The sequence below is a fragment of the Thalassophryne amazonica genome, chromosome 13 (genome assembly GCF_902500255.1).
Source record: "Thalassophryne amazonica chromosome 13, fThaAma1.1, whole genome shotgun sequence".
In the NCBI taxonomy this organism is placed as follows: Eukaryota; Metazoa; Chordata; class Actinopteri; order Batrachoidiformes; family Batrachoididae; genus Thalassophryne; species Thalassophryne amazonica.
In genome coordinates, this window is record NC_047115.1 from 98,406,521 (window position 1) to 98,425,892 (window position 19,372).

Genomic DNA, 19,372 nt, shown 5'->3' on the forward strand with positions numbered 1-19,372 from the left:
CACATAAGAGACATTCATGTCTTTTATCCCTCATTCTGCAGTGAATCTCAGAAAATTGACTTCAATTTTTGTCAGTCATTTGAGAAAGTGAAAAATTTACACAACCCTAAATCAGAAAAAAAAAGTTTGGATGATATGGACAGTGAGGGGGAGTGAGGAAAAAAAAACTCCTGCAGTGAGTCTTATATTTGGTTTTACCTCCGTTTCATTACAGACGTATGAAGCCAAAATATTTCATGTTCTGTCTGGTCAACTTCATCTGTTAACATGCATCCATTTCTGCATCGAAGGCACAAAAAAGTTGGGAGGCAGCAATTTATTCTAAATATGATAATTAAACCATCACTTTTACAACAGGTTTACTTTCAGCAAGTCAGGGGATGAACTCATGAGCATTTCCAAGTAAGTGAATATGTCTTGGGCTTCATTTCCATCCGTCATGAAGAAATAAAAAACATTATGGTCCTGTACGGTACATCTGTGTGAGCGCTGCACGGAGACTCGTGAGGGAAGCCACCGAGACACCCAGCCAACTCTGAAAGAGTCGCAGGCTTCTGTGGCTGTGGTTGGAGAAACTGCATCATGTGACGTCTGTCTGCTGCGTTGCCAGTGACACATCTTCACGGTGCAGCGGTACAGAGTGGAGTTCACTCCAGACTGATCTCCTGTTGCTAAAATCCAGCACACAAAGAACACTCAGACGTGCCTTACATGAGCGGGTTCACCACACACATATGCAGCAACAAGAGTTGTGTCAGGGTCAGAAATAAATGATGGAGACATTCCTCTTTTATATCTTCCCCACAAAAACTGTTGTGATTTTTGTGTTGAGGTGGACACTTGTTTAAAATTGTCAGATTTCTTGAAATTAAAACAGTTTCATCAGTTTGTCCAAAAATTAGCAGGAGAATCTCAGGTTACTCATGTTGGCAGAAGTTCTTTAATCACAGCCACTTTGCATTACAGGTTATTTTTTTTAAACTTGTGTTTTCAAGTCAGGTAAGACTTGGATTTCTGTCTGCAGGAGGAAACACTGACTGCTGAGTACCAGGCTCAGTCAACCAAAACCACGCCCATCAACCTCACCAACCACGCCTACTTCAACTTGGCCGGACAGGTGAGGTCACGTCACCGCCTCTTCAGTCAGACGGACACCAGCCGTGTTTGGTTCAGGACTCAAACTGTGAGGTCCAAAGGTTTTTGTTAGTGGTTCTGTCTGTTGCAGCAGACAGACCATGTGACCATGATAAACGGTAAATGGACTGCATTTATGTAGAGCTTTTCCATCTGCATCAGACGCTCAAAGCGCTTTACAATAATGCATCACATTCACCCCAATGTCAGGCTGCTGCCATACAAGGCGCCACTACACACTGGGATTAAGGACCTTGCCCAAGGGCCCTTAGTGATTTTCCAGTCTGGCTGGGATTTGAACCCAGGATCTTCTGGTCTCAGGCCCAACAGCTTAACCACTAGACCATCACCTCCCCAGAACCCCACAACCCTCTCTGCAGGAGCATCTACCTCTGCAGAGTCCACAGGAGAGCTGTCTCCATCGTCAAAGACCCCACTCCCCCCCAACATGGACTATTCACACTCCTCCACTCAGGCTGCAGGTTCAGGACTGTGAGATGCAGAACCACCAGGTTCAAGAACTCCTTCTTTCCCACAGCCACTGTTAAACAGCTGAACACCCCCCCCCCTTAAGGACAGAGCCCCCCATCACTGGTCACTTTATCTTCTATTGGACACTTTACTATATTATGGACACTTTATTCTATTGCACTCCAACACCTGTTAACTTGACTCCAGTGGCTCAGTTGCACTGATTGCACGAAACCATTTACTGCTGAATGTTGCATCAGTGTGCAACATTCACTATCATGTACATATCATCATGGAGGCCATTACACAAACATTTTATATTTCCCTTCTTACAGTGTATATTTCTTTTTATTACATTATTACATTTTTTATTACATTGCTTGTTATATTCTGTTGTTCTTACCAGCATGCTTATTTTATGTTATTTAATTCCCCCCCCCCCCCCGACTTACAGTGAGGAAAATAAGTATTTGAACACCCTGTGATTTTGCAAGTTCTCCCACTTAGAAATCATGGAGGGGTCTGAAATTTTCATCTTAGGTGCATGTCCACTGTGAGAGACATAATCTAAAAAAAAAAATCCAGAAATCACAGTGTATGACTTTTTTTAAATAATTTATTTGTATGTTACTGCTGCAAATAAGTATTTGACCCCCTACCAACCAGCAAGAATTCTGTCTCTCACAGACCTGTTAATTTTTCTTTAAGAAGCCCTCTTATTCTGCACTCTTTACCTGTATTAATTGCACCTGTTTGAACTTGTTACCTGTATAAAAGACACCTGTTCACACACTCAATCAATCACACTCCAACCTGTCCACCATAGCCAAGACCAAAGAGCTGTTTAAGGACACCATTGACAAAACTGTAGACCTGCACAAGGCTGAGATGGACTACAGGACAACAGACAAGCAGCTTGGTAGAAGACAACAACTGTTATGATTATTTATTAGAAAGTGGAAGAAACACAAGCTGACTGTCAATCTCCCTCGGTCTGGGATTCCATGCAAGATCTCACTTTGTGGGGTAAGGATGATTCTGAGAAAGCTCAGAACTACACAGGAGGACCTGGTCAATGACCTGAAGAGAGCTGGGACCACAGTCACAAAGATTACATTAGTAACACATGATGCTGTCATGGTTTAAAATCCTGCAGGGCAGCAAGGTCCCCCTGCTCAAGCCAGCACATGTCCAGGCCCGTTTGAAGTTCACCAGTGACCATCTGGATGATCCAGAGGAGGCATGGGAGAAGGTCATGTGGTCAGATGAGACCAGAATAGAGCTTTTTGGAATCAACTCCACTTACCATGTTTAGAGGATGAGAACAACCCAAAGAAAACCATCCCAACCGTGAAGCATGGGGGTGGAAACATCATACTCTGAGGGTGCTCTTCTGCAAAGGTGATGGCTCACCTTTGATTCTGATTGCCTTGCCTTTAATCCTGATGGCTCACCTTTGGTCCTGATTGCCTTGCCTTTGATCATGATGGCTCACCTTTGATCCTGTTTCATCTTTGTTCACAGTTGCTATTATCCTGATCATTGATCATTTCTGTGACATTTCTGATCAGGTGATCTATATACTAATTATGATTGCTCATGTTTGGTCTTGATTGCTGATGATTTCATCAGTTTTTCCTTCCCACTGTAGCCAAGTGCTTGCTCACAGGGGGTCGTTTTGACCGTTGGGGTTTTACATAATTATTGTATGGCCTTGCCTTACAATATAAAGCGCCTTGGGGCAACTGTTTGTTGTGATTTGGCGCTATATAAAAAAAAAATTGATTGATTGATTGATCATGTTTATCTTCCTTTGATTCTCTAATCAAGATCAAGGAGTGCACCCAGAGCTTTGATCCTGATCACTAAAATATTCAACAATATTCAAAAATAAATATTCAACAATCCTGATTACTGAATCAGCTATCTTAGACTATAAACATGCACTACTGGCTACAAAATGGGCCGATTACTCTGATTTGATCAAGAAAAACAAGCATAACTCAAAGTTCTTGTTTGACACAGTGGCAACACTTACTCATGGACAACCACCTGTAAGTCGCTGTCCTTTTACAGCACAAGATTTCTTCAAAAAGAAAATAGATGGCATTAGGTCAAATATATCCCAGCATGCCTTAACTCACCCACTACACCCTCGAGACAGGATTTTGCAGTGTTCTATTTTCTGGTTTACCGCAGTCCAGCATTAGTGCTCTCCAATTAGTTCAAAATGCTGCTGCCAGACTTTTGACAAGCAGTAGAAAATTTGACCACATTACACCAATTTTGTCCTGCCTGTTTTGGCTTCCTGTCTCTGAGGTCTGACTTTAAGGTTCTGTTACTAACTTATAAAACTATTCATGGAATGGCAGAGATAAAACAGTCAGATTCTGTAGAGACATTCAACTCCAGACTAAAGACGTATCTGTTCTCCCTCTTGTATGGCTAGCATACCGGTGGAGTATGGAATTATGTTTCATCTCCTTTTAAATCATTATTAGCAGTGGAACGGGTCTCAGTCTCAGTACATCTAAATTCTGGGTCTGTTAAGGAAGCACAGTTCTAGCTGCTGGTGACCACTTTAGTAATCTCTCTGCTTCTGTGTTGGTTTCCTTTTGGGAACTACCGCTTTAGGTGCTGTGAACTCCGGATGACTGATTCTGCTCTCTTTCTCTCTGTCTGTATTGCTGGGGCTTAGATTTTGGTTCCGCTTGCTGGACCCCTGGATGAACACATACTTACTCAGGACAACCTTCAACCCCAATTCCAGTGAAGTTGGGACGTTGTGTAAAATGTAAATAAAACGGAATACAATGATTTTCAAATCCTCTTCAACCTACTCAACAAAAATATAAACGCAACACTTTTGGTTTTGCTCCCATTTTGTATGAGATGAACTCAAAGATCTAAAACTTTTTCCACATACACAATATCACCATTTCCCTCAAATATTGTTAACAAACCAGTCTAAATCTGTGATAGTGAGCACTTCTCCTTTGCTGAGATAATCCATCCCACCTCACAGGTGTGCCATACCAAGATGCTGATTAGACACCATGATTAGTGCACAGGTGTGCCTTAGACTGCCCACAATAAAAGGCCACTCTGAAAGGTGCAGTTTTGTTTTATTGGGGGGGGGATACCAGTCAGTATCTGGTGTGACCACCATTTGCCTCATGCAGTGCAACACATCTCCTTCGCATCATCCGTGAAGAGAACACCTCTCCAATGTGCCAAACGCCAGCGAATGTGAGCATTTTCCCACTCAAGTTGGTTACGACGATGAACTGGAGTCAGGTCAAGACCCCGATGAGGATGACGAGCATGCAGATGAGCTTCCCAGAGATGGTTTCTGACAGTTTGTGCAGAAATTCTTTGGTTATGCAAACCGATTGTTTCAGCAGCTGTCTGAGTGGCTGGTCTCAGACGATCTTGGAGGTGAACATGCTGGATGTGGAGGTCCTGGGCTGGTGTGGTTACACGTGGTCTGCGTTTGTGAGGCTGGTTGGACGTACTGCCAAATTCTCTGAAACGACTTTGGAGACGGCTTATGGTAGAGACATGAACATTCAATACATGAGCAACAGCTCTGGTTGACATTCCTGCTGTCAGCATGCCAATTGCACGCTCCCTCAAATCTTGCGACATCTGTGGCATTGTGCTGTGTGATAAAACTGCACCTTTCAGAGTGGCCTTTTATTGTGGGCAGTCTAAGGCACACCTGTGCACTAATCATGGTGTCTAATCAGCATCTTGATATGGCACACCTGTGAGGTGGGATGGATTATCTCAGCAAAGGAGAAGTGCTCACTATCACAGATTTAGACTGGTTTGTTAACAATATTTGAGAGAAATGGTGATATTGTGTATGTGGAAAAAGATTTAGATCTTTGAGTTCATCTCATACAAAATGGGAGCAAAACCAAAAGTGTTGCATTTATATTTTTGTTGAGTGTATATTCATTTGAATCCACCACAAAGACAAGATATTTAATGTTCAAACAGATAAACTTTGTTTTTGTGCAAATATTTGTTCATTTTGAAATGGATGCCAGCAACAGGTTTCTAAAAAGCTGGGACAGTGGTATGTTTCCCACTGTGTTACATCACCTTTCCTTCTAACAACACTCAATAAGCGTTTGGGAACTGAGGACACTAATTGTTAAAGCTTTGTAGGTGGAATTCTTTCCCATTCTTGTTTGATGTTCGACTTTAGTTGTTCAACAGTCCGGGGTCTCGGTTGTCGTATTTTTCATAATGCGTCACACATTTTCAGTGGGTGACAGGTCTGGACTGCAGGCAGGCCAGTCTAGTACCCGCACTCTTTTACTACGAAGCCACGCTGTTGGAACACGTGCAGAATGTGGCTTGGCATTGTCTTGCTGAAATAAGCAGGGACGTCCCTGAAAAAGACGTTGCTTGGATGGCAGCATGTGTTGCTCCAAAACCTGGATGTACCTTTCAGCATTGATGGTGCCATCACAGATGTGTAAGTTGCCCATGTCATGGGCACTAACACACCCCCATACCATCACAGATGCTGGCTTTTGAACTTTGCACTGGTAACAATCTGGATGATCCTTTTCCTCTTTTGTCCAGAGGACACGACGTCCATGATTTCCAAAAACAATTTGAAATGTGGACTCATCAGACCACAGCACACTTTTCCACTTTGCGTCTGTCCATTTCAAATGAGCTCGGGCCCAGAGAAGGCGGCGGAGTTTCTGGATGTTGTTGATGTTTGACTTCCTCTTTGCATGGTAGAGTTTTAACTTGCACTTGTAGATGTAGGGATGAACTGTGTTAACTGACAATGGTTTTCTGAAGTGTTCCTGAGCCCACGCGGTAAGTTCCTTTACACAATGATGTCGATTTTTAATGCGGTGCCACCTGAGGGATCGAAGGTCACGGGCATTCAGTGTTGCTTTTCAACCTTGCCGCTTACATGTAGAAAGTTCTCCAGATTCTCTGAATCTTCAGATTATATTATGGACTGTAGATGATGGAATCCCTAAATTCCTTGCAGTTGAACGTTAAGAAACAATGTTCTTAAACTGTTTAAGGATTTTTTTTCACGCACTTGTTCACAAAGTGGTGATCCTCACACCATCTTTGCTTGTGAACGGCTGAGCCTTTTGGAGATGCTCCTTTTATACCCAATCATGACACACACCTGTTTCCAAACAGGTGTTCTTTGAGCATTCATCAACTTTCCCAGTCTTCTGTTGCCCCGTCCCAACTTTTTTGAAATGTGTTGCAGGCATCCATTTCAAAATGAGCAAATATTTGCACAAAAACAATAGAGTTTATCAGTTTGAACATTAAATATCTTGTCTTTGTGGTGTATTCAATTGAATATAGGTTGACAAGGATTTGCAAATCATTGTATTCTGTTTTTATTTACATTTTACATGTCCCAACTTCATTGGAATTGGGGTTGTACCAAAATGGACGCTGATTTGCAACATTTAACAACAACCTGCAATTGGGACTTTTTTTTTGTTTTTCATGCTTGTGACTTTTTTTGTTGTACTTTGTTCATTTGATCTCTTACAGTTAGAATGGTCTAAGCTAATTTTCTAAAACTTCCTGTACTTGAATGATGTTAAATCAGAGACCACTGTTTGGAAATTCTGGCATGCTGAATGCAGTATAGACTTATTTATTTCAACTGGCTTTTAACACCTGATGGTGCCGTGACACGTTTTGTTTTTTGTGCCTTTTTAACTCCATTGTATGTTTTGTTTTTGTGAATTCTTGATATTTGATTTTACTGTAAAGCACTTTGGACACCCGTCTGGCTGCTGCAAAGTGCAAAACAAATAAATGTTGCTTGATTGATTTGTGAGCAGTGGGCCGCCCCTCTGACCCGTGTCAAGCACCTTCAGGCAGCTTTTTTTGTGATGTGAGCCACAAAAAAAAAAATCAGTCAGTGTAATTTGAAGCTCAAAATCTGTCAACTCAAGGTGTGTGTGTGTGTAGGATGCAGTGGACATCTATGACCATGAAGTGTCCATCAGTGCTCAGTCCTACCTGCCCGTGGACATCACATCCATTCCTACAGGTACGAGGTCTTTTCTTTTGAGCAACCAAAGATGATGGAAGCCATCAAACGTTTAACCAAGTTATTGTCTGCATGAATGGGCTCACTGTGGGCAGGACAGCAGCTGTTCACCTGTGGTCCTGCTTATTTCTGATATACTGTAGCCATCTGAGGCTCTGACGCCCCACTTTTCATGGAACTGTTCCAGCTTTGACCTTGCCTCAGTCATCATATAGCAAGTATTTCCAGTTGACCGTGGACAGCAGCAGCATGTCCACAGCCAGCCTCAGATATGAGAACACAGCCTGCAGTGGCTCGTAATGTCAGATCGCACCACCGCCCTGTGGAGCTCGTAATGTCAGATCGCACTGCTGCCCTGGTGGGCTCGTAATGTCAGATCGCACCACCGCCCCATGGAGCTCGTAAAAAGAACAGTTAAAAGACGCTTAAAATCAACCTGGTAATGGACCAGAAGCCAGTGAAGAGCAGCCAAGACCGGCGTAACATGGTCGGACTTTTTCTTTCCCAATAGAAGACGAGCAGCAGCATTCTGAATAAGCTGGAGGTGGTTCAGAGAGGTCTGATCCAAGCCAACATAGAGAGTTGCATTAATCTAGTCTCCTTGTGACAAAGGCTTGGATAATCTTCTCAAGGTTAGTCCTAGAGAAATATGGCTTGGACTTGGCTAGGAGACAGAGTTGGAAGAAACTTGTTCTAACAGCAGCACTGATCTGCTTATCAAATTTAAAATGGCTGTCAAAAATCACCCCAAGGTTCTTGACACAGGAGTGAATGTTGGAACCCAGAGGACCCAGGACATCAGCAGAGCAGGCTCTGGAAGTGCTTCCCCCAAACAAGATAACCTCCATCTAGGATTCATTAAGATTTAATACTGTAGGTTAGCACTCATCCAAGATTTGACCTCACTCAAACAGTTCAGTAATGGCTGCATCGGGTCATTGCCTAACGACCTCAGTGGCAGGTAAATCTGGACATCATTGACAAAGCAATGTTAAAATATTTGGTATTCTCAAAAGATACCACCGAGGGGCAACATGTACAAAAGGAAAAGAACAGGACCTAGAATGGAGCCTTGACGGACTCCACAGGACAGTGGGGCCACATCTGAAAAAAGTCGAAACACTCTGCTCTGTGAGGTAAGAACTGAACCAGGTGAGAGCAGAGCCTGTAATGCCTACATGCTGCTCGAGACTATGCAGCAGAATCACGTGGTCCACCGTGTCAAAGGCAGCTGACAAGTCTAAAAGCATCAGGATGGCAGGACTACCTGAGTCAGCAGCTAAAATCAAATAATTAAAAACTCTCAGAGCGATTTTGGTGCTATGTCTGGGTTTGAAGCCAGACTGAAACTTTTCATAAATGTCATGCTGGGCTAAAAACACTGCAACTGGATGTAGACCGCTCTCTCCAACACCTTAGATAAAAAGGGGAGTTGAGATATAGGTCTAAAATTAGAAAGGATAGAAGGATTACCATTTCGCTTTTTAATTAAAGGTCTCACCACAGCATGTTTACAAGCTAAAGGCACACAGCCAGAGCTAAGACTGGTGTTAACCAGCAACAAAATAGTGGCTCCCACTGAATCAAAAGGTTCTCTGAGGAGATGAGGAGGAATGATGTCTAAAGAACAATTTGCAGGATGCAGATGATTGTCAGAAAGTTGGGAGAAGGACACTTGAACTGATCGATGCAGCTGCTCCTCACTCACACAGCCTGGTAAAGAACAAAAACAGCCTCATGGGGAAACTATAGCTGTCAACTCATGTAGCCTGTTATGTCTTAATGCTCCACCACAGACGACAGGGTCAGCGCACGTCTGGATCCAAGTACACAACGAACATCCGTTAACTTTGAGTTGAGGACACAGCGTCTGTCATCTCGTCCCTGTGCAGCTGTGAGTCCACTGAACTGAGTCTTACACTCAAACCGCGTGCACAGCCAAACTGGCTGAAAGTTCACAGCCCCGGAAAATAACCAATATTCCCGACTGTTTGGGTGTCTGATCCATTTTGGTCAGTGGATAAGATGAATGTATTTATCTATCTTGGAAATTGTTATAAATTAAATTATTCTTGTCAACACCTCACCAGATAATGTAGACATCCTCATCTCTTGAAAAATAAAAAAGTTATAAACTCAGATAAGTTTTGCTCCTTTTCTCTTACATACTTTTAATGATTTTGACAAAGGCTATTTTTTTTTTAATTTACTGATACTGTTCATATTTGTACTTTAATACAACAATTAAGTATTTTATTTTACAATACTGTAAAACATTGGACGCCTTGTTTTCATTCAGGACCAAAGACAAAATTTCTTCATTTTCATTACTCATTGTTATTTTTAAAAATAGAAAGCAAAGTAGTATTTTTTTTCTTTTATTTTCTCATCAGAAAAAAATGATTTGATGTGATCTGTGGCTTTTGTGATCGACGACACTTTGAGTTCAAATTAAAATTTGTGATCTCTAAGATATTGGGGTGTTTGGTTACTTACAGTGAGGCAAATACGTATTTGCTCCACTGTTGGTTTTGCAAGTTTTCCCACCTACAAAGAATGTAGAGGTCTGTAAGTTTTATCGTAGGTTCACTTCAACTGTGAGAGACAGAATCTAAAAAAACAAAAACAAAGTGAGATCTTGCATGGAATCCCAGACCGAGGGAGATTGACAGTCATCATGTGTTTCTTCCACTTTCTAATAAATAATCATAACAGTTGTTGTCTTCTACCAAGCTGCTTGCCTGTTGTCCTGTAGTCCATCCCAGCCTTGTGCAGGTCTACAGTTTTGTCCCTGGTGTCCTTAGACAGCTCTTTGGTCTTGGCTATGGTGGACAGGTTGGAGTGTGATTGATTGTGTGAACAGGTGTCTTTTATACAGGTAACAAGTTCAAACAGGTGCAATTAATACAGGTAAAGAGTGCAGAATAAGAGGGCTTCTTAAAGAAAAATGAACAGGTCTGTGAGAGACAGAATTCTTGCTGGTTGGTAGGTGATCAAATACTTATTTCATGCAATAAAATGCAAATTATTTAAAAATAAATCAGTGATTTTCTGGATTTTTTTTTTTTTTTATATTCTGTCTCACAGTTGACGTTTACCTACAATAAAAATTACAGACCTCTATATTCTTTGTAGGTGGGAAAACTTGCAAAATCGACAGTGGATCAAATACGAGGTCTGTTAGAAAAGTATCCAACCTTTTTATTTTTTTCAAAAACCATATGGATTTGAATCAGGTGTGATTGCATCAGCCAAGCTTGAACCTTCGTGCACATGCGTGAGTTTTTTCACGCCTGTCGGTTGTCATTCGCCTGTGAGCAGGCTTTGTGTGAGCAGTGGTCCACCCCTCTCATCGGATTTTTATTGCAGATAAATGTCTGAACGATTTGGAGCTTTGCTGCATCATGTTTTTCCAGAAACTGTGAGAGACCTCCAGGTGGACACCATTCAGAAAATTAATATGGCTTTCAGGGACGATTTTATGGGGATTACACAGATTAAGGAGTGATCCAGCCGGTTTAAAGACCGGCCACAGCTGCTGAGAGCGCGCCGCGCTCTGATTGACAGGCTTAATCAACCAGATCATTTCCAACGTGAAGGCTTTGTTGATCCGGGACGTCGTCTGACTTACACAAAAATGGCAGCAGATGTGGACATCAGCACTTTTTCCGGCACATTCCACTGTTACAGGAGTTTTTTTCATGGAAAGAAAAGCGGACGGATGCGCCACCGTGCCGCTCATGGCGCGGGACAAAACCACCTCCGTGTTGATCTCACAGGACGGCTTTCAGATGGCTGTCGGTGGGTTTTCAGTCGTGTGACTAACCGAGAAATTGTGGATGAGCCTGGACATGCCAGAACATGTCCAGTAAGGCTTCATCACGGCGTTGCTTTGCGCCATGCGGCACCGCCGCGACGCGCGGAATTCCTCTGCTCCTCTTTCCATGACAAAAACTCCTGTAACAGTGGAATGTGTTGTTCATTTCCAAACTGGACGCTGTGTTGATCTCTGACTAGCACAGGAATTGCGGAAGACGTGGACATCAGCACTTTTTCGGCACATTGAGACAGACGTGCGGAGGAATTCCGCGTGTCGTGGTGGAGCCGCATGGCGCAAAGCAACGCCATGATGAAGCCTCACAGGACATGTTCTGGCATGTCCAGGCTCATCCACAATTTCTCGGTTAGTCACACGACTGAAAAATCACCGAAAGCCATCTCAAAGCCGTCCTGTGAGACCAACACAGAGGTGGTTTTGTGCCGCGCCATGAGCGGCACAGTGGCGTATCCGTCCGCTTTTCTTTCCATGAAAAAAACTCCTTTAACAGTGGAATGTGCCGAAAAAGTGCTGATGTCCACGTCTGCTGCCATTTTTGCTGACAGTTGGGGGTTTTCTGTAATTATTGTATGGCTTTGCCTTGCAATATGAAGCGCCTTGGGGCAACTGTTTGTTGTGATTTGGTGTTATATAAATAAAATTGATTGATTGATTGATTTTTGTGTAAGTCAGACGACGTCCCAGATCAACAAAGCCTTCACGTTGGAAATGATCTGGTTGATTCAGCCTGTCGATCAGAGCGCGCTGCGCTCTCAGCAGCTGTGGGCGGTCTTTAAACCAGCTGGATCACTCCTTAATCTGTGTAATCCCCATAAAATTGTCCCTGAAAGCCAACAGAATTTTCCGAATGGTGTCCACCTGGAGGTCTCTCACAGTTTCTGGAAAAAATTGATGCAGCAAAGCTCCAAATCGTTCAGACATTTATTCGCAATAAAAATCCGACGAGAGGGGTGGACCACTGCTCACACAAAGCCTGCTCACAGGCGAATGACGCAACCGACAGGCATGAAAAAACTCACGCATGCGCACGAAGGTTCAAGCTTGGCTGATGCAATCACACGTGATTCAAATCCATATGGTTTTTGAAAAAAATAAAAAGGTCCGATACTTTTCTGACAGACCTCGTATTTATCTGCCCCACTGTACATGCCGATAGGCTGCTCTGAAGCTAAAATATTCCATTTGAGTCAGTAAGACACCTGTTATTTTAATGTCTGTACATACACAGCTTAGTTTTTCTGCTCGCTCAACCGATCGGTCTTTCATGCACTTCAGATTGGTAAAAAAAATTACCTCAGGCACACGTAGGACATTGCGTCGCCTCATTCTGCCAAAGCTGTTGACTGAATCTATGTGACGATATGATTATGATTTCGTGCGTTACTGAAACATTTATGGACGACAAGACGGGAAATGGCACGTTCAGAGGACAGAGGTAGTTGTATACTTGATAAAGCAGGAAACATACAGGCCCATAGACCCCCAGAGGTTACTGAAGAAATAATCCACTCATTTGTATTGTTGGACCCTCACTGTATTGTTGATGAGCGTCTTTATTCTTGGTCCAATATCTCAGAATCACTAACGTGTGCTGAGCCTATAATTCTAAGATGGTTTCATACTTTACTGTGTCGTCTGTGTGACTATGTGACGGGTTCGATTTTCCTCTGATTTCTCTGTTACTGAATCACGTCTCTGAGCTCCTCATGACGCTGAGCTGGAAGAAGCTGGTACAGAAAATAAATAAGTGAATATTTCTTTGGCTCAGTGTGTTTATGATTTTCCATGTTATGCAGCTATACTAACACACACACACCAGGTAACATGCCATATGTACACATCACACCACTTATTCTATTCAAAGGCATTCTATGCTTTTTTTTATTTAAATCATAATTTTAGCAGGAGACTATGGTGCACAGATATAATAATGTGTGGATTATTGGCATCATCTTCCAGCACAGCTTCACAGAAGCCCATTGATGTCTGAGACAGGATTGTCACATGGAGAAAATGGCCCATTACTTCAGGCACTGAGGGGCCATTAAGCTGTGCCACCCTTTGGAAATATGAGTCATATGAGAAATATTCAGTGACTTGAAGTTGAAAACAAGCTTGTATTTAGCTTTTGAATTATTAAAAGGATTCACTGTGATGGACAGCTAAAACGAAATATATCCCATCTGGAGTTCTGCAGAAAGAAGCGCCAAGTGGAGCTGTGAGATGGTGGTTACTTCATCACATCTTCTCTGATCCACACTGATGGACACAATAAAAAAAATATATATATATATAATATATAATCTTCTCTTCAGGAGAGATCAAAGCAGTGGAAGGCACACCCTTTGACCTCAGGAAGCCAGCTGTGATTGGGCCACAGCTACAGGAACTTCCAGGACCAGGTTTTGACCATAACTTCTGTCTGTCATTACCTGGAGAGCCTTGGGCAGAGAAACTTGCTGCCAGGTTTGTGCTGACCTACTTTCACACGCCACATTGGATACGCTTTGCCTTTGTCGGCCGTTACAACTTTCTGTTCCTCCAGGGTCTATCACCCAGCCAGTGGGCGTGTCCTGATGGTTTCAACCAGCCAACCTGGAGTCCAGTTCTACACCGCTAACTTTTTGGATGGTTCTGTGACAGGGAAAGGAGGAGTTAAATATGGAAAGCACAGCGCCTTCTGTCTGGAGACACAGAACTGGCCTGATGCCGTCAACCAGGTAACGTCTCCCATATCAGTGGTGTCAAACTGTGACCCGAGGGCCTGCTGCTGCCTTGCCTCACACTGAAACGTGATGAAAGGCGTATCTTGCTCTGCTCAAAATATGCTGCCGTTGTGCACTAGGTGACACTTGGGAATCAAAGTTCCATGTTCCGAAATGAAGCCCAATGTGGTTTTGAGCTGTGTGCATTTGGAATGAAACAGTGTCTGTTCCAGGCCACTGTCAGTATTTAAAAAGTTTAACTAAAATCTGTAGAATAGGTTTGAGAGAAATCATTCTTAAGGTCAACAGAATATTTGTCCAGTGATGACCTTTTGTAGCGTGCCGTGCCCAGGAACCAAATATGAAAATGTTTGGTCCATCTTGTTTTGTAGCGTGCCGCACCCACGAACTGAATGTGAAAATATTCGGTCCGTTTTGCGCTGTAGCGTGCCACGCTGACAAACCCAGTGTGAAAATGTTAGGTGCATTTTGCCCCGTAGCGTGCCGCACTGACGTACCCAACGTGAAAATGTTAGGTGCGTTTTGCGTCATACCGTGCCATGCCCACGAACAGAACATGAAAATGTTCTGTCCGTTTTGTGCCATAGCGTGCTGTGCTGACAAACCCAGCGTGAAAATGTTAAGTGCATTTTTCCCTGTAACATGCCGCACTGATGTACCCAACGTGAAAATGTTAGGTCCGTTTTGCGCCGTAGCGTGCCGTGCTGACAAACACAGAGTGAAAATGTTAGGTCCATTTCGTGTCATACCGTGCCGTGCCCACGAACAGAATGTGAAAGTGTTTGGTTCGTTTTGCACTGTAGTGTGCTGCACTGACGTACCCAACGTGAAAATGTTAGGTCCGTTTTGCGCTGTAGTGCGGCACGGTGACGAACCCAACATGAAAATGTTAGGTCCGTTTTGCGCTGTAGTGCGGCACGGTGACGAACCCAACATGAAAATGTTAGGTCCGTTTTGCCCTGTAGTGTGCTGCACTGACGTACCCAACGTGAAAATGTTTGGTCTGTTTTGCATGTTGCACTGATGAACCGTGAGTGAAAATGTTTGGGGGGTTTTGTGTTTTTCAGGTAGCATTTCCTGACTGCCTGCTGCGCCCGGGTGAGAGGTATCGACATGTGACTCGTTTCACCTTCACCACTGCCTGACACCACAGTGATCTCGCTGCAGTGTGGATGAGGTGGTTTTTAATGTCACCGCCAGATCCAGCTGAGTAAAATTATACCCTGCAGAAATAGCTTTGTGATGCTTTTGTTGACACTGAAATGAAACAATAAATCATTGGAGCCGTTTCTTGCCCTTTCTGTTCTTGGCGCAGGCTGTCGACGCCCTTACAGTGAACGACGGCCTTAAGTGGTGTTAAACAGACTTCATGTTAAGTCAGAACAGGAGGGCTTATTGTCCAGTCGGCAGGAGTTTGACATCAAAATTCCGGGTTGAGTTTAGTAAACTGAACTCTGTTTTCTCCTCTTAAATCAACTTTTTAATCACAGTACGCTGTTCGTCTGAAACGAACTGTTTTGCTCAACCAGCAAGAACATTTACTGTCTTCATCCTTCAATAAGTTCCACCTGTAAGGGTGGAAAAAAGTGTCACAGAAAGAAAAATACTAACACTGTTTTTTTGAACCAATGAAGCATCCCAGGAGTTGGGTACCAGAGCCCAAGCTGTGCGTGGAGGTGAGTCCGACTATCTCTAGTCGGTATCTCTCAATATCCCGCACAAGCTCAGGCTCCTTCCCCCCTAGCGAGATGACATTCCACGTCCCAACAGCCAGGGGCTGTGAGCATGGACCGGGCCGCCGGGCCACCCGCCCTCGACCGCCACCCAATCCTCTCTGCACCCGACCCCCATGGCCCCCTCTGCAGGTGGTGAACCCACAGGAGGGCGGGCCCACGTTGCTCTTTCGGGCTGAGCCCGGCCGGGCCCCATGGGCTAAGGCCCGACCACCAGGCCTTTTCTCCAGGGTGGGACCCCGGCTCCGCCATACCGGGCGACGTCTCGGTCCTTGATTTCTCTTGATAGGAGGTCTGTACAATAATAATTTTAAGACATTAGTAGACAGGATGACTCAAGATTTTAATAAGTGGTCAGCACTGCCAATTTCTTTAGTGGGCAGAATCAATGTTGTGAAGATGATGGTTTTACCCTGATTTCTCTATCTCTTTCAGATGATCCTAGTATTTATACCAAAGCTAACATTTCAACAGCGAGATAGGTTAATTGCATTGTTTATTTGGAACAATTCGAACCCCAAAATGAAGAAAATATATTTAGAGGTGCCTAAAGAGTCAGAGGGTCTCGGACTGCCAAGCTTCATTTTCTATTACTGGTCTGCAAACATTGTAAAATTTTTACATTGGGTATTTACATACAAAAATAAACAGGGCATAGAATGGGCAGAAATGGAATTACTGAGTAACCCACGACCTATACTCACCTCCCCACTGCCATACGAGGTCTGTTAGAAAAGTATCGGACCTTTTTATTTTTTGCAAAAACCTGATGGATTTGAATCACGTGTGCTTGCATGAGCAACCTTGAACCTTCGTGCGCATGCGTGAGGTTTTTCACGCCTGTCGGTTGCATCATTTGCTTGTAAGCAGCCTTTGTGTGAGGATGGGTGGAGTCTCTCTGCGTTTTTTCTTTACAAGGAAATGGCGGAACGACTGGAGCAGCGTGACTGCATCAAATTTTGCCAGAAACTGGGCAACAGCCAGGTGGAAACCATTCGGATTATTCAGACGGCTTTCGGTGACGATGCTACAGGCATCACATAGATTAAGGAGCGGTACAACCGGTTTAAAGACGGCCGCACAACGGTGGAGAGCGAGCCGTGCTCCGGGCGGCCATCAACATGCTGAAATGACCAGATCATTTCCAAAGTGAACGCTGTGGTGATGCGGGACCGTCGTGTGACTATCCGAGAAATTATGGACGACAATATATATATAGTATAGTATTTTAACACCCTGCAGTTTTGCAAGTTCTCCCACTTAGAAATCGTGGAGGGGTCTGAAATTTTCATCTTAGGTGCATGTCCACTGTGAGAGACATAATCTAAAAAAAAAAAAAAAAGAAAATCCGGAAATCACAATGTATGGTTTTTTTACTCGGACTCATCTGGACAAGTTCCTGGGTTCCTTTACACTGACCAGAAAATCTTGGCTAAATCCTTAGCAAGAAGACTCAGTCCGCACATGGCCAAACTGATATGTCCTGATCAGACAGGTTTATCCCAAACAGACATTCTTTTCATAATTTCAGGCGCCAATTCAATATTATGTACTCTCACAGACACCCTAAGGAAGACTTGCTCATTTTGAGTTTAGATGGTGAAAAGGCATTTGATTGTATCGAGTGGTCCTATCTTTATGCTGTGCTAGAAAAATTTGAATTTGGGTCAAGGTTTATCTCATGAATTAAATTATTATACGCAAATCCTAATGCTAGAATTCTTACCAATCAGACAGTTTCAGATAAATTTAATTTGTACAGGGCCACGAGAGAGGGGTGTGTCCTTAGTCCCTTACTGTTTGCACTTGCAATAGAGCCCCTTGTTGTGACTATTCGTGCAAACCCCGAGATTCATGGTTATGACACAGGTTACACTTCAAACAAGGTATCGTTGTACAACCCTAATTCCAATGAAAGTGGGACGTTGTGTAAAATGTAAATAAAAACAGAATACAATGATGTTCAAATCCTTTTCAACCTATATTCAATTGAATACACCACAAAGACAAGATATTTAATGTTCAAACTGATAGACTTTATTGTTTTTGTGTAAATATTTGTTCATTTTGAAATGGATGCCTGCAACACATTTCAAAAAAGCTGGGACAGTGGTATGTTTACCACTGTGTTACATCAAAAACAAGTCCCTATTAAAAAGCCGCAACACCGCCTTTAAATCAGGGGACAGGGCCCTGTACAGCGCAGCCAGGTCCGACCTGAAAATCCTCGCTGGCAGAGGAGCTGAACCGCTTCTTCGCCCGCTTCAAAGCAGACAGACCAACAGCAACTCCACACCCACGACCCTCCAGCATTAGCACGCTAACACTTCAGGAACACGAAGTGAGATGTGTGCTGAAGGCGGTGAACCCCAGGAAGGCGGCCGGCCCCCATGGTGTACCTGGAAAGGTACTCAAAGCGTGCACTGACCAACTGGCTGGAGTTTTCACCTGCATCTTTAACCTGTCTCTGTCACAGGCCATCATTCCACTCTGCCTCAAATCTTCCACCATCATTCCAGTCCCAAAGAAGTCAGCAGTGGAGAGCATAAATGACTACAGGCCTGTTGCACTTACGCCTGTGGTCATGAAGTGCTTTGAAAGACTGGTCTCTCAGCACATCAGAGCCTGTCTGCCTCCCACTCTGGACCCCAACCAGTTTGCCTACAGGGCAAACCGCTCCACATTGGACGCTATCACTACAGCACTCCACACCGCACTGAGCCACCTGGAGCACCAGGGGAGGTATGTGAGGATGCTCTTCCTGGACTTCAGCTCAGCCTTCAACCACATCATCCTGGAGATCTTGGTCTAGAAACTGACACATCTGGGCATCTCCACCCCCATCTGCCAGTAGATAGACAGATAGATAGATATATACTTTTAATGTCCCCATGGGGAAATTTGTCTTGGACTTCTCAAAAATCATGACCCATACAAAGATACAGAACAAGACATAAACAGTTCATAACAATAAATAAAAATAAATAAAGAAAGAATAAATAAATAAACATACAAATACTAAAACCTCCTAATGTGCCTGATTGTTAGCGGTGTTTATTATGATATTTGTTAAGGGCTATGATTGATATAGGAACAAAAGAGTTCCTATGTCTATTCAGTCTGCAATGGGGGACTGAAACGCCAGCCCGATGGTAGCAACTCGTATTACGTGTGCAGAACATGGGAGGGATCAGAAAGAATTCTGTCCGCTTGCTTCATCACACACTGATCAAAAATTGACTGAGGATTGTTATACTGTTTCCAAGGACTTCCTCACTGTTAGACCTCAGTGCTGCTTTTGATACTGTTGACCATAAAATTTTATTACAGAGATTAGAGCATGTCATAGGTATTAAAGGCACTGCGCTGCGGTGGTTTGAATCATATTTATCTAATAGATTACAAT

The 19,372-nt window shown here is 43.4% G+C and overlaps 1 protein-coding gene across 3 annotated transcripts in view; it reads left to right on the forward strand.

The window, feature by feature from the left end:
• galm (galactose mutarotase) overlaps positions 1 to 15,494 on the forward strand; it is a 47,671-nt gene extending 32,177 nt beyond the window's left edge. The window contains exons 5-9 of one of the 3 annotated variants that reach the window (XM_034185277.1): positions 1,025 to 1,117; positions 7,588 to 7,669; positions 13,823 to 13,973; positions 14,053 to 14,227; positions 15,301 to 15,493. In XM_034185277.1, the coding sequence (XP_034041168.1) occupies positions 1,025 to 1,117; positions 7,588 to 7,669; positions 13,823 to 13,973; positions 14,053 to 14,227; positions 15,301 to 15,378 (579 nt within the window). In that variant the 3' untranslated portion in view covers positions 15,379 to 15,493. Of the gene's footprint in view, positions 1 to 1,024; positions 1,118 to 7,587; positions 7,670 to 13,822; positions 13,974 to 14,052; positions 14,271 to 15,275 lie in introns of all 3 variants that reach the window. The other 2 variants (XM_034185276.1, XM_034185278.1) reach the window with 2 other exon arrangements.
• The last annotated feature ends 3,878 nt before the right edge of the window (positions 15,495 to 19,372 follow it).